At 43.1% G+C, this 14,259-nt stretch overlaps 1 protein-coding gene across 12 annotated transcripts in view; it reads left to right on the top strand.

Annotated features, from left to right (window-relative positions):
* Nucleotides 1-14,259, top strand: part of tns1b (tensin 1b) — a 162,390-nt gene that overhangs the window by 130,437 nt on the left and 17,694 nt on the right. For 11 of the 12 annotated variants that reach the window (XM_031875000.1, XM_031875006.1, XM_031875003.1 and 8 more), the window contains 2 exons: nucleotides 9,261-10,745; nucleotides 13,942-14,022. In XM_031875000.1, coding sequence (XP_031730860.1) covers nucleotides 9,261-10,745; nucleotides 13,942-14,022 — 1,566 coding nt within the window. The remainder of the gene's footprint in view (nucleotides 1-9,260; nucleotides 10,746-13,941; nucleotides 14,023-14,259) is intronic. The other variant, XM_031875007.1, reaches the window with a different exon arrangement.

Genomic DNA, 14,259 nt, shown 5'->3' with positions numbered 1-14,259 from the left:
GGGGGGGGGGGGGGGGGGGGGGGGGGGGGGGGGGGGGGGGGGCGGTTACACAATCTCGGTGGAGTTAAAAGTTGATGCAACGGAATGATATCATCGCTAAGGATGTTTTGACCCAACGGATGACTGCGATTCAAATGGTCCGTTTGCCCAAGAGTAGTTCAAGAGCCAGGTGAGCAGTAAATTACCACAGACCGCAGTGAAATATAGCCATTACCAAATTCTAAATGAATGCACTGTTGACTAAATACTGTTGCCAATACTGAATATTTTCTGTTCATTAAGTGTTTGACTTCATCTAGTTCTTCGGCTGCTCTCAGCTTAGAATAATTATCTAAATATTCATTTGAAGTTCATCAATTCAAATGTCTCCATAGCCCTCAAGACTTGACTTATCTTTGTATGATGGTGATCAGATGATGATAATCATCTGACACGTAAATTGATCTGGTAGGGAAATTCTTTTTGATTGATCCCAACGAGAAGGAGGCCAGGGTCTTTTGTTGTTACTGTTCCAGATGAGTTGTGTCATGATTAAATGAAAATGAGATGAACTGTGTGTGAATTGATTTGAGTGTGAACATCAGGCTCTGGACAGCGGCTGTCCACCTCTCATGATAACTGCTGGTCTCACATCTGACACTCAGAATGTGATCCCGTCGAAAAACATAGACAATGTCATTGGCCGTATAGCGTTTCTCCAAGAAGATGCAGAGGTGAAACGTCTGGTCCTTTGTGTTGGCAACAGGCCTCCATGCTATCAATCCCTCAGTCTAGTCCGAGGCTTTTGGGCGGATCAGGCTGCTTTGACGCCAAACCTTGCACAACTCTTGATTGCGTAACAGCCAAGACAGAAAAGTAAAGGCCTTCCAGGAAAGACTGCATTGGACACAAAGAGAGAACAAGTGCCTTGTGTATGGAGTGTCCCCGTTTGGACCCTGGCTGCGGGGGCAGGGACAGGGGTTTCTGCTAGGCGACAGCCACTGGCTCTGTATACTTCTCAGACGGTTTTGACATACACAAAGCTGATTTTCACCCATGGGAAACAAGATGGTGTAAATTTTTGTACTTACAGTGTGAGTATTGTAAAGATCTTTGCAGGACATGGCTAGTCCTGGGTGAGAGGGTTATCTGCTGCCCATAATGTGAGGGAACAAATGAGTTGTCTGTTACTTTCTCAAGGATACAGCTTTTGTCCAGCTGGCCAGACATTCTCTCTCCCTCTTTCTTTTTCCTCCAGCCATCTTTACACAGCTGATCTGGCTAAAGCACCACAGCAAAGCCATAATTCATCATCATCACTTTCCAGAAGTGCTTCTCAAAAGATCTTTCATCCCGTATTAAGATCTTTGCACCGTAGAAGGAGGTATCTCATAAGTCACTTTATCTCATTCAACAGTTAAACATTGCTCGTGGATGATAATGATATTCAACTATGACATTTATAAGACTGGTTATTTCCACATGATTCACTTTCCAGGCCTAACTTTTTGAGCTTAACTGCTGTTTTGCAGTCACCTCAAGTAGACAGCAGTTGACAGTCAAAAATCCGTGCAAACATCTTTCCCACAGGTTGCTTATTGTGCTTGCTCGATGTAAGATGCCTTTGCTTCGGCACCTTACTCTGTTTGTCCCTCTTTAAGTGTTTGTGCAAAGAGGACACTAGGAATCAAGTAAAAGCAAGAATAGGAGAACAAGTAGAGAGACAAAGACCAAGAGTTGCACTTCTTTTATCAGGCACCACTGTCTAGTTACGGTTGTGTTATTGGCGTGGGGCATCCTTCTGCATGGGTCACTCGGTGTACTGAATAGACCCCTCCTGAGCCAAGAGGTGGAACGGCACAGGAGATGAACTTTACGAGCAAAGAGGGACTAAGTGTTCAGCATGAACTCAAAACGCTTTTATTTGTGCTCCATTGGGAACACTGGCCTCTCCTCCCTCTTTATCATCTTTTTTTTTAAACAGAGTGCTATTCATGCACCAACCTTCCCATGTCTTTGTCAACTTTCTTCACTTCACAAAAGGTATTGCTTGAAAAAGCTGTGTTACATTATACACATACTGGCCAGGTCCATTTATATTTGGGTTGTCCTTGCTTTACCTTCCTCGTGAGCTGAAGTAATTAAAAACATCTCTTTTTTACCCTCTTTCTTGTATTGTTTCTGCCAATCTGTGAGACTGTTGGCATTTTGGAAAGTGAAGAACAAGAAGTCATTTGGGATAATGACAACGTTTTTATCTCTCCTCACAGTTCGCAGTATAAAGAATAATTTTGTTACAGCTCTAATACCAGGAAGTATCTGGTGGTCAGGAGCAAGACTGGTTTGTGTCTGAAGCCTTCACCACGATGTTGATTAGCACAAGAGCTTTCGAGAGTTGCTTTGAGGAGGATCTGCGTGAGCTATCAAGGCTTTAGGCAGTATGAAGTGGCTCTGTCTCTGTAGAGTCTCCACATCATAGCGAGAAAAAGTTAGCCCATCAAAGCCTCTCCTCACCTCTGGAGCGAGATAGACACAGCCAGCTCATCAGAACCTCTCCTCATTTGGCCCTAGAGATGTCTGTGTGTGTGTGTGTGTGTGTGTGTATTGGTTATGTCTATGCATTTGTTATTGTTTTCAGTAGTATTTATGCAAAATATAGTCTTTAGTTATTTTATTTATTTACCAGGGACAGTGCACATTAATCAGCATGTCAGTTTCCACCTCAATGTAAATTTGCAAAACAATGAGAGTATGTAACAGCCGTGCCAGAGATGAGGTAGTATGAATTACTCGTGATTGCAGGTTTGTTTTGCTTTAAGTCATCTCTTTAGTTTTTGTTTAAAGGTTGGGTAATTAGTGCTTTCTCTTAACTCAATAGAAAGACTGTTCCAGTAGTGGGTGGCTCTGGCAGAGAAGAGTGTTTGCCCAGCTAAGTCTGTGTACAACACAGTCCCCTCTGGTATTTGCCCTTGTTACCCTGCCGCCACTATCCTTTTGCATTATGAGCTAATTCAGTGTGGGAGGTGAGAGCCCCTGTAGAACCTTAAAGACGAAGCAAGCATCTCCAAAATTTAGTTTAGTTTAAAACTATCACAGCTAAGTAGATTGTGCTTTTGAACCTTTCGGTCAAGTGTTTTTAGTGTCTGTTTGTAAAAGGGACTTGTAAATGGCTTTCAGAGTTGCCGTGCTTGCTTGTGGCCGGCTTGTAAAGCAGTATGTTATGTGGGAGGAGATCGTAGCATGCATAACGAATTTGGCTGCCTCTGTTGTATGGTTTTGTATGCCTAAAGTCAGCCATGTTGGATTTGGTAGTACTGGCTACCTTTTTAGCATGTTTTTTAAATGACAGATTAGAATCTAGAATGATTCCAAGATATTTAAAATTGGACTTTTCTCCTTTAATAAACATCAGGTTGGTGAGTCTCTTGGGGCTTCCTTGAAAGAACATACAGACATTTTTGTTTATGTTCAGGTGTAAACATCAGTTGCTCAACAAATCTGATACATGGGCCATGGCTGCTGTTAGTTAGTTTTTAGCATATACATAAAGAACCGTGTCATCAGCATACATTTGATTGTTGGGCAGACTAAAGGCAGCTCATTAAGTACAATCAAAACTAAATAGGGCCCAGTATTCAACCCTGAGGAACACCAATGTTGCAGTTAAGATAGGTTGATTGAGTACGACAGTTTATGTTTGCATTTAAATACAAAGGCCGCGATACACTGTAATATGTGCTATATTCTTTTACAAATTCACTTTGTTTCATCTTGAAAGCATATTTGTCGAATACAAATAAGAGCCTACCTATAGCCATTCCATAGTGTCGACCAGTTTGAAGGTGAACACAACATCCATATACTGTAAATATCAATCACTATCCTCCCCCTGTTCCAATCCACCCTCCATTACCTTGGCCAATGTTTGTCTGATCCTAGAGAGCTTGCACTCACACACATTGATTCAAAGTAATCTTTGATGTATATTTAATGAGCTGCAGGGCAAGTGTTCATTAGAATGGGATCCTGTACTTACATTTGACTAAGCACTTCAGGGCTATTGATGTTTGCAATAACTAAACTGTATTTAAATGTACTGTATATTCTGGTGTGAATCTCCACTAATATTCTAAGAATTCCCATTCAAATTCTTGCATTGGCATCATTAGCATTTAGCATGAATTCACAGTTATTTTGTATTGCAGATTATTTGTGATTTAATTGAATTAAATACTGCAGATTAATCAGTTTGTATGACAGTTGCTTTATTTAATCTGGTCTTTTTTTAATTCATCAGTCTTCTCTGATCTTCACAAGTCAAATTAATCCGGCTCAGGTGATCTAATAGCCTCTTGTGTAGATCATTTACAAGGCCACAGTATTACTTTAATCTTCCTTGAGCGCTCTCACACAGCACAGGAATGCTTTGTTGCCAAATCAATAATTCAGCCATTAACTTAGACCAAATATGGTACCAGGCTAAACTTGTATACTTATCATGTCCAGCTACTGAAGCGCTTAATTCTCTCGGGCTTCTTGAATGTAAATACTCTCAGAGCTTTATTCTCGTCCGGCTATAAGTGCTTGCAGCATTTGAGGCCTGAGGGGACGTTCCCAGAAAATGTTTCATCATTGCTTTTTATTAATGTCACACTTGTGGCCAACAGACCTCAACTGTTTTGGAATGCCCACACACGTACTCTCTCTCTCACACGCACATACACAAGTACAGAGTAGCACATGGCATGTTTGTCCATGTAAGTTAAAGGGGAAACATGCTATTTCCGCTGTAAAGGGGATCTATTGCCACAGGGGTCGGAGGTCAGGGTTTAAAGATCAGGAGTTCACACAGTTGCACCATCTGGCGCACAGAACCTCAAAATATCTGGCACCACCTTTCCACTTTCGACATTTTGTATTTTGTTGAGTTCAGTTTAGATGTTGTGCGTGTGCAATATTTTTCTGTCTAGACTCGTATATGTTTGAGAACAGTAGAAACGCCTGCATTTTATGATCATGATGTGCTTGATTTAATTTAAGTTGCTGCTGTTTTTTAAAAGCATTTTGTGATAAGCCCCGAAGCGTTTCTATTGCAGAGGATGTAGCGACGCAACCAATTGGTCATTCCAGACTGGTCAGACATGGTTCACTCTCCCCTGCTGTTGTATAATTAGCCGGGGCGATGGGGTCGGGATCGCAGACATTCTCCTCTAACTAATATGCTTGGGATCACAGAGCAAGTATTTCCCTCCTGGGGTGTACTTACAAACACACACCAACATGGACACAATCAGTGTAAGATATCGCACATACATATACCCTTTCTTATCACCGGAAGGAACACGGAAAGGCTATTTGTAGAGGCTTACTAGTGTTCATTTCAGCCGAATGAAAACAGCAGCAGACATAGCACCGTGCACAGAAGCAGTCTCATCATAAATAGTCTGCTTGGCATAAAAAGTGACATATTAGATTTCCTGTTGTACAAATGGGGATTCTGTGGATCGCTTAGCAGTCACGTCGCTTCTAAAGTGAAGACAGAGGGGAAACTGAATTGGTCTTTCATTTCATGCAAGAGTGGGACCGTAGGACTACAGCTGGCATCATCGCTGTCATTGCCATCATCATCACCAGTAAAAGAATCGAGTGAGAGGCCAGGGGAAGGATGTGGAGGTAGAAAGAGAGCGCTTAAAGCGAGAAAATAAGAGAGTTGTTGAGACAATCTGTGAGTCAAATGAGGGAAAACAGTATCGCAGTAATCCAGAATCATGGAACTTCCATTGAATTCAATCTGCTTGAAATGAGGGTGTCAATAGAGACAAAGTTTTGTGGAGGCCAAAGTCACATGTTTATTGTTATCAGCCAGAATGACCAAAGTGGAATTGTTCTGGACAGTGAAGTGACTGTCCTGCATGCTAATGTGTACAGATGGCTTGGTGATATGAACTGGACCGCAGGCTGAGGAGCTCTCAAACTGTGGGAAAAAAAGGTTGTGTTTTGTGTGTATGTGTGCGTTTGTTACAGTAGGTTGCATTTTCAAACCATCCAAGGGAACAACTGCGTTAAATCCTCTACATCTGACTGCGTCATTTTTAATATTAACCAATAAAACAGTGAGCCCTTCTTATATTCCATACCGGATCAGCAGCCACTCAAATTCATCTATTCATCTTTCTATTTTTTACCCACTAGGCCTTTCTGTTTTCTCCATCTGCCTGAAGCAGGGTGGAGTTTTCTCCCTGCTTCCTAACTTGGAGAGAGCTCATTAAATGACTGTTGTTGGACGAGGTAACTCTTTCCATTACATGAGTGTTTTCGACACCAGTGGGCTAAAGGAGGGGCATCTCTGTATATGTGTGCATGGAAAGGGCTCATTTTTACGCATGCCGCTGACGGCATATTATGTTTTTCAACACGTTTTTTTTTTTTTTCAGCTATAGCTTAAACAAGTCTTATATATTGGATATATTTGTATAGATGAAAAATCTGTTATTTGACCAATGGGGACTATTAACAAACTGTATACCTCAAGGAAGAGAGCCTAACCTACAGGGACTGATGTCATTCTTTCAAACTCTAGAGCCCCCCCCTCCCACATACACCGTCAAACAGGCTGTTGTGATAGACCTCCCACATACGCACACACAGCAGGGGCAGCCTTTAGACTAGAGCTACTGAGCAGCCAGCAACTGCCGTAGCTCTCCTGGTCCGGCCACACAGCTATTGAGTAGAGGGAGGAGGAGGACGAACAGTAGCCAAAACTAACTCACCAAACTCCTGCTGTATTTGCCCATGTCCCACCCTGGGGGCTACTCTGCAGGGATTTTATCATCTTAGATTGGGATTGTGCCGACTTCCACTGCTCGCACAGGTAGGGCAGGTGTTTCTGTTGTTTCTTTCGACAAGACTTTGACTCCTTTGAAGCGTTGTAATTCAGACATTCAGGGTGTGTGACATCAGTTGAGCCATGTGACTTATCATCCCGATTGCACCAGTCACATTTGGCTACGGGGCAGGTGATTATAAAGGTACTAAAATGTAGAAAGTGAGGGGAGCTCTTCTTTCGCGACTTATGTCTATGTTTGTCTACATGACTGACGCTTTAAGTGTGTCTGCACTCATGTGGACGGAAATGCATCCAGTGCACCAAACTTGATACTTGCAGTTTCATGAGCTATATAAACGTGTAATGATGACTTGATTTGGAGCCTAATGTCTTAGCAGCTAACTTTTCAGGGGAGACAGCATTGGCTTTAGTGGAGAATTCACATTAGAAGCTACCAGAAATCTGAAAGTTTGCATTTGCAATGCATTTTTTGGGCTACGGTCTGTATTGAGTACGGTATTCATGACAACGGTACTGACACTGAAGATACCCTGTCCAAATGGCATGCGATACTGCAACAGGCCATTATCAGACTAGACATGCTAGAAGCTATCTTAGCCTCTTTTTCCCGCATGTGGCCCGCTCAAAGTACAAATCAAAGTAAACGGATTAACAGTAAAAAACATACACTGTGCTTGTCTGTGATCGAGAGCTCCCAGATTTGTTTCCACCAGCAGCCTGACAGTGCAGCCGCCACAGTGCGCCATTCCCTTGGCAAGTTGCCCCGAGCCAGCCAAAGAGACCTTGCAGTGCCCGGCTTGTGTGTACGCCCACCAAGCTCCATTACAGAGCCCAGTATTCACTAAAGCTGAGATGGAGATATCTATAAGTTACAGAGACACAGACAGCTTCTTTGTGCAGCTCCTTTCCCAAGCTGTAGAACCAGGACATGTCTCACCATGAGTTATGAGGTTACTTGGGAACTTTAATGGACAGTAGAAGAGGAATTACCTGACAAGGTATTGTTATGTTATTGAATGCGTTACCACACAAACTGTTACTAAATCCAGGGTTTAACGTGTATGCAGTTTTTCCCTTGCCCGGACGGGCAAGTGGGTCAGAAATTCAAGTACATTTTTTCTTGCCCTTATGCAAAATGTTTTATTTATTGGCAATTATCAAAAGACCAAAATTAATTGTAGGGTTTAATCTTTATTTAAATATATGAGATTGACCCACAGCCTCGTATCCACCCAACTAAACTCCTGTTTCCAGAATGATTGAACTGATTGCTGGTGGTATAGCTTATAAACTTTGTCTTGTCTGAGCAGTGCTGCGCATGTGCAACTCTCAGATGGGAAGGAAGCAAAATGGCTTCACTTCTTAGCTACTTCCATCATCAGCTCTGGGAAAAAAAATATGCGTTTAATGGTTTTTTACCGCTTGCCCAATCGTGCAAGTGAGTTGCAAGATTTCCTCGGCAAAAGTGTCATTTTACTGCTCCCGGAAAAAAAGCGCAATCCTTATTGTTGAGCCCTGAAATGGTCTGGAGGAGACGTAGTTGAGACTTTTTCCGACATCACACATAAATCTGTCTGCCTTGATGCACTGTGTTGGCTGTATGAGGGAATGCGGGAGGAAGGAGAAAAGTATGTGTGTGTCTCTCAACCATTTCAGTGAGATTCTCAGTATTTTGAGCTTTTTGTTTTGCTTTCGGTGACGGAGTCCAGGAAAAGCCTTCCTTACTCAGTGAGGCTGATTTTCCAGTGATGACTAAATTCTCTTGATCGGGGCACCCAACTTCCTCTTCACTGGACTTGGGTGTGGCTGTGTGTGAATGTGTATGTGCATGAGCGTATGCATGTACAGTACGTGTGTATGTGCATTTGTGTTCAGTGAACACAATCCACACTGCAGCATTCCATCCGATTCAATTTAAAGTCTGTTGTGTTCATCCATCCATCCGCTTTTTACATCTGCTTATCCTGTTTACAGTCATAGGGATCATAAGCAAATAAAATCAACAGCTGATTCATCTTCTATTATGCTGGTATCCCTCAGGTGGTGCAGATTAATCCAATTGGCTTGAGAAACTGCGAGGCAGGCTCCTGTAATTTCATCGTTTTTTCCACACTGCATGCCACAGACCCTGCTCATTTCCTGAAGCTGGTAGAATAGGTGGACGTGAGCCAGTGTTTAGTTTAACTGCAGCTGTTTAGGCCATGCCCACACAATTTCCCAATACCCCAGTTTCCCTCTATGATAGCGCTACTTTTGCTCCCTTGCGCCTTTATTGAATCCTGTGTGCTTAGAGGATAAAACATTTATTTCTGTAATAGCCAAAGTACTATGGCTTTGAAAATACTTAAAGGTTGTGGAAAGCTGAATGGTTGCTAACTGTTGTCGTCGGCCTAATGTTATTCTAATGAGCCTCTGTCATTCTTGTTTGTTTTAGAAGTCATCCATACCGAAGGACCCCTGGATGGCAGCCTCTACGCCAAAGTTCGTAAAAAGGAGTCTGTTGAAGGATCGGTCACAGCGAATGGCCTCCTGCCCACTGCTGCTGAACATGCCCTACCTGCGGTTGACCATGCCTTGTCAGTGAGCAGCGACTCAGGAAACTCTACTGCCTCCATCAAAACTGACCGAACTGATGAAGCGACAGCAGCTCCTCAGGCATCCACAGTGAGCCAGACACACGTTCCTGTTGGTGAGGAGCTACCCTCAGTCCATCACCACGCCCCTCCTGCACAACAACCAATCAGTCCCCAAGAGAAACAGGAGCTGGAGCAGCTGCTGAGTGGCTTGGAGGGGCCAATGCATCGACAGGGCTACTTGTCCACTCCGACCTCTGCTGTTGGAGGCATGCTTCACCTGGTTCCTGTCCAGGTCCATGTCAATGGGAACAGTAGCATTGACCGTGAGACAGACATTTTAGATGATGAGCTGCCTATCCGTAAGGAGGGCAACAGTGTGGACAGTCTAGGGACATTCTCCTCCACAGATGGTCGGGCTACACCAGCTGATCTTTACTACCAGCCTGAGTCACTTGTCAATGGCCAGGACCATGTACCGTATCTGGAGCGCAGTGTCCCAGAAAAGCCTCTGGAAATTGTCCGGACGCAAGTTGCCATATCCAACAAACCTGTCGCTTTGACCCAAAGTCATTCGGACCCATTTTCCGGTAATTACATGGCTACACAGAATGGCAATTTGTACAACTCTCAGTCGTTTGCTGCAGAGCCAAACTCTTTGCCACAAGCTCCCGCCCGCACCACCAGTAGCAGGGATGCCGTCCAGCGTGGTCTCAATGTTTGGCAGCAGTTTGGTGTACCAGAGGAGCCAGTAACTGAGGGCCTCACTTTTAGTCCACCTCCGTCTGTAGCAGTGATGCCCAGCCACCACAGCCTCCCACAATTCCCTCATCGCCACAGCGCCTCCCAGCAAGAAATTGAGAAATCTATTGAAACTCTTAATCTCCTCATGTTGGACCTAGAACCAGGCCGTCCGCTGGTGTCAAAGTCCCAAAGTGCTCCACTGCGGGAAAACAATTTTGTAGTGACCACCCAGCCGTCCTTCTCCCAGGCCGATGCCACCATTCACACCCACTTTTCTGGCCCCAGCCTAGCCAGCCACTCGTCACAGCCTCAGGTCTCACCTGGGAAGCCGAGTACACCAGAGCCTGTATCGGTGCAGGGATCTCCGTGTTACACATCTGAGAGAGCTGGAATCAGTCCTTCCCAACATGCCTCCCCTGCTATAGTTGGTCACTTCCAACTCAAGCCCATCAACAGCTACCCACCAAGCACATTTTCCCAGTCTGGAGAGGTCTCTGAACACCAGAGAAGCCCTAGCACTGCCTCAGCATCACCCCAGCCAAGAGAAAGTGAGCAAGATGAAGTCTTGAACGTTGAAGGTCTGGTTGCACAAAGAGTGGCTGGTAAGATCTAACATTAAGTTATGTCATCTGAATACCATAGCTCCATTTATGACCTCAGCACCCAGAGAGAATTACCTGTTATCCAACAGCAGATTGCTTCTTCATATGTATAAAATTGATTTTATAGATTTTTAAAGGATTGATAAACTGTTTGCCTCACACAATACTAGGTGCAACCTGCTGCAAAAACTATTTAATTCGTAAAGTTTGCATTAGGAACACTATATATGCTGAGGTCAAAGATGTGACTACCTGACAACCCAAATATAGCTTTAGTTTAGTTTTACATAGCATGATGACACAGATAAATACAGTATGTCATGTCATAGTTATGTCATGAAGCTGTGTAATTCTCATTTTCCATACAATCATGTCCTAGGTCCTGTGTGGCTCTTCTGTTTTAAAGAGTTGTACTCTGATGGTGGGCTGTCCTTTTCATTTTACAGCCCACCTGTTGTCTGTTGGGCTCACTCTACAACATGACTCTTGGTTGTAGCCTTCCACTATTACTTCTCTCAAGAAGCACCCAAACACTACGTTTGGTTCATTATTTCCACAACCAATCCATTTCCCAGTGGAGACAAAAATATCACCCTGTTGTTTGATGATCATTGCTATATTCCAAATTCCTATTACAAATACATCAAACTGTCTAATTAAAATAGAAGGAGTCTCTGTCTGTACGTATGCCTGTCCTTAGAGTTTCTCGACAACTGTTCATACAATCAAAGTTGTATCGAAGTGTGAAGTTGTTTGGATGAGCGGTTCTCGAGAAAGCTGCAAGCAGCAATACCACAGGCCAAGCAATCGGCCAAACGGGCACTGGACAAGTAGATACTATGCATTATTCAATGTAGCAGTATGTGTGTAAGCTTCGTTTTGATGGCAAGACAGAACATGTACGGAAGAGCAATGTTGATGCCACCATCCCTGCCTTGTGCAGAAAACACCGCTCTGTCCTTATCTCATTTCCTGAATGTCACCTCATCAGTCCCCATCACTCGGGCTCAAACAGGAAGTGTTCTCTCCAGTCTAGCAGGTTGACTGTCTCTAGATAAGCACACCAGACATCCTGCAGAGCAGCAAGCAAGTCAACATATAGCAGTGTGATAGCTGAGCCCTGAGATTACTATTGCCAGAAAGAGGTTTTCTAGAATCAACAGTACGGCTCAGGTCACTTTACTGACATTTAAATGAAGAGCAATGGTCCACATTACGCAATACTAAATAGCAGTTTAAGACCGTTATGATTTAGAAATGTAGTTATTGTTTGTGGAAGATAAATGAGACCCCAGTCTGATTGCTGTCTACTTCCTGTTTCACAGAAATCCAAATTTCTTCATGATTTGTTTAGAGACCGTAAAGACAAAACTGTTTCACTTTTTAATGTCGTAGGTTCATTTCCAAACTGATAACAGGAATCAGCTACAGTTGTGTGAAAAAGTGTTTGCCCCCTTCCTGATTTCTTATTTTTTTTGCATGTTTGTCACACTTAAATGTTTCAGATCATCAAACAAATTTAAATATTAGACAAAGATAACACAAGTAAACACAAAATGCAGTTTTTAAATGAAGGTTTTTATTATTAAGGGGGAAAACAAATCCAAACCTACATGGCCCTGTGTGAAAAAGTGATTGCCCCCTAAACCTAATAACTGGTTGGGCCACCCTTAGCAGCAACAACTGCAATCAAGCGTTTGCGATAACTGGCAATGAGTCTTTTACAGCGCTGTAGAGGAATTTTGGCCCACTCATCTTTGCAGAATTGTTGTAATTCAGCCACATTGGAGGGTTTTCGAGCATAAACCGCCTTTTTAAGGTCATGCCACAGCATCTCAATTGGATTCAGGTCGGGAATTTGACTAGGCCACTCCAAAGTCTTCATTTTGTTTTTCTTAAGCCATTCAGAGGTGGACTTGCTGGTGTGTTTTGGATCATTGTCCTGCTGCAGAACCCAAGTGCGCTTCAGCTTGAGGTCACGAACAGATGGCCGGACATTCTCCTTCAGGATTTTTTGGTAGACAGCAGAATTCATGGTTCCATTTACCACAGCAAGTCTTCCAGGTCCTGAAGCAGCAAAACAGCCCCAGACCATCACACTACCACCACCATATTTTACTGTTGGTATGATGTTCCTTTTCTGAAATGCCGTGTTACTGTTACGCCAGATGTAATGGGACATACACCTTCTAAAAAGTTCAACTTTTGTCTCATCAGTCCACAGAGTATTTTCCCAAAAGTCTTGGGGATCATCAAGATGTTTTCTGGCAAAACTGAGACGAGCCTTTATGTTCTTTTTGCTCAGCAGTGGTTTTCGTCTTGGAACTCTTTTTGCCCAGTCTCTTTCTTATGGTGGAGTCATGAACACTGACCTTAATTGAGGCAAGTGAGGCCTGCAGTTCTTTGGATGTTGTTCTGGGGTCTTTTGTGACCTCTTGGATGAGTCGTCGCTGCGCTCTTGGGGTAATTTTGGTCGGCCGGCCACTCCTGGGAAGGTTCACCACTGTTCCATGTTTTCGCCATTTGTGGATAATGGCTCTCACTGTGGTTCGCTGGAGTCCCAAAGCTTTAGAAATGGCTTTGTAACCTTTTCCAGACTGATAGATCTCAATTACTTTGTTTCTCATTTGTTCCTGAATTTCTTTGGATCGCAACATGATGTCTAGCTTTTGAGGATCTTTTGGTCTACCTCACTTTGTCAGGCAGGTCCTATTTAAGTGATTTCTTGATTGAGAACAGGTGTGGCAGTAATCAGGCCTGGGTGTGGCTAGAGAAATTGAACTCAGCTTTCCAAAGATGTGATAAACCACAGTTAATTTATGTTTTAACAGGGGGGGGCAATCACTTTTTCACACAGGGCCATGTAGGTTTGGATTTTTTTTCCCCTTAATAATAAAAGCCTTCATTTAAAAACTGCATTTTGTGTTTACTTGTGTTATCTTTGTCTAATATTTAAATTTGTTTGATGATCTGAAACATTTAAGTGTGACAAACATGCAAAAAAATAAGAAATCAGGAAGGGGGCAAACACTTTTTCACACAACTGCTATATATATATATACTGTATATATATTTACATGGAAAATATCTTTCAGTTACCTTCTTGTTCTTCTTATAGGCGGGTCTCGGTCATTTTCTTTTTCCTTCCAATTTTGTCATCATTCTCCTTTCTGTCATCATCCATCTGTTTACCCAGAATACTCGGCTCGTGTCCAAAGTGTCATCCCCAGCATGACCTCTTCTCAGTCTGACCACCGCCCTTCTCACTCCCTCTCGGGTTGGTTCTTCCATCTTGTCTGAAGGAACATTTAAAAAGGAAGGAGAGGTCCTTTTTTCAAGTGTTCCTTCAAGTAGTCCAAGTTCAAGTCTGTATCTGCTTTGCCTTCGAGTGCGGTGGGCTTTGATTTGCATTTAATCCTTTCTCATTTCTTGTTTAATAATTGACTGCCCAATCTGCTGCTACTCAGTTTTCTTTTTGTTTCACTTCCTCTTTCTCCCTTTCACGCGTAACACA

This window comes from Anarrhichthys ocellatus, unplaced genomic scaffold (assembly GCF_004355925.1).
Source record: "Anarrhichthys ocellatus isolate YVR2014 unplaced genomic scaffold, GSC_Weel_1.0 scaffold86, whole genome shotgun sequence".
Taxonomy (NCBI): Eukaryota; Metazoa; Chordata; class Actinopteri; order Perciformes; family Anarhichadidae; genus Anarrhichthys; species Anarrhichthys ocellatus.
Note: the sequence above shows the minus strand (reverse complement) of the source record. Positions and strands in the feature narration are given on the sequence as shown.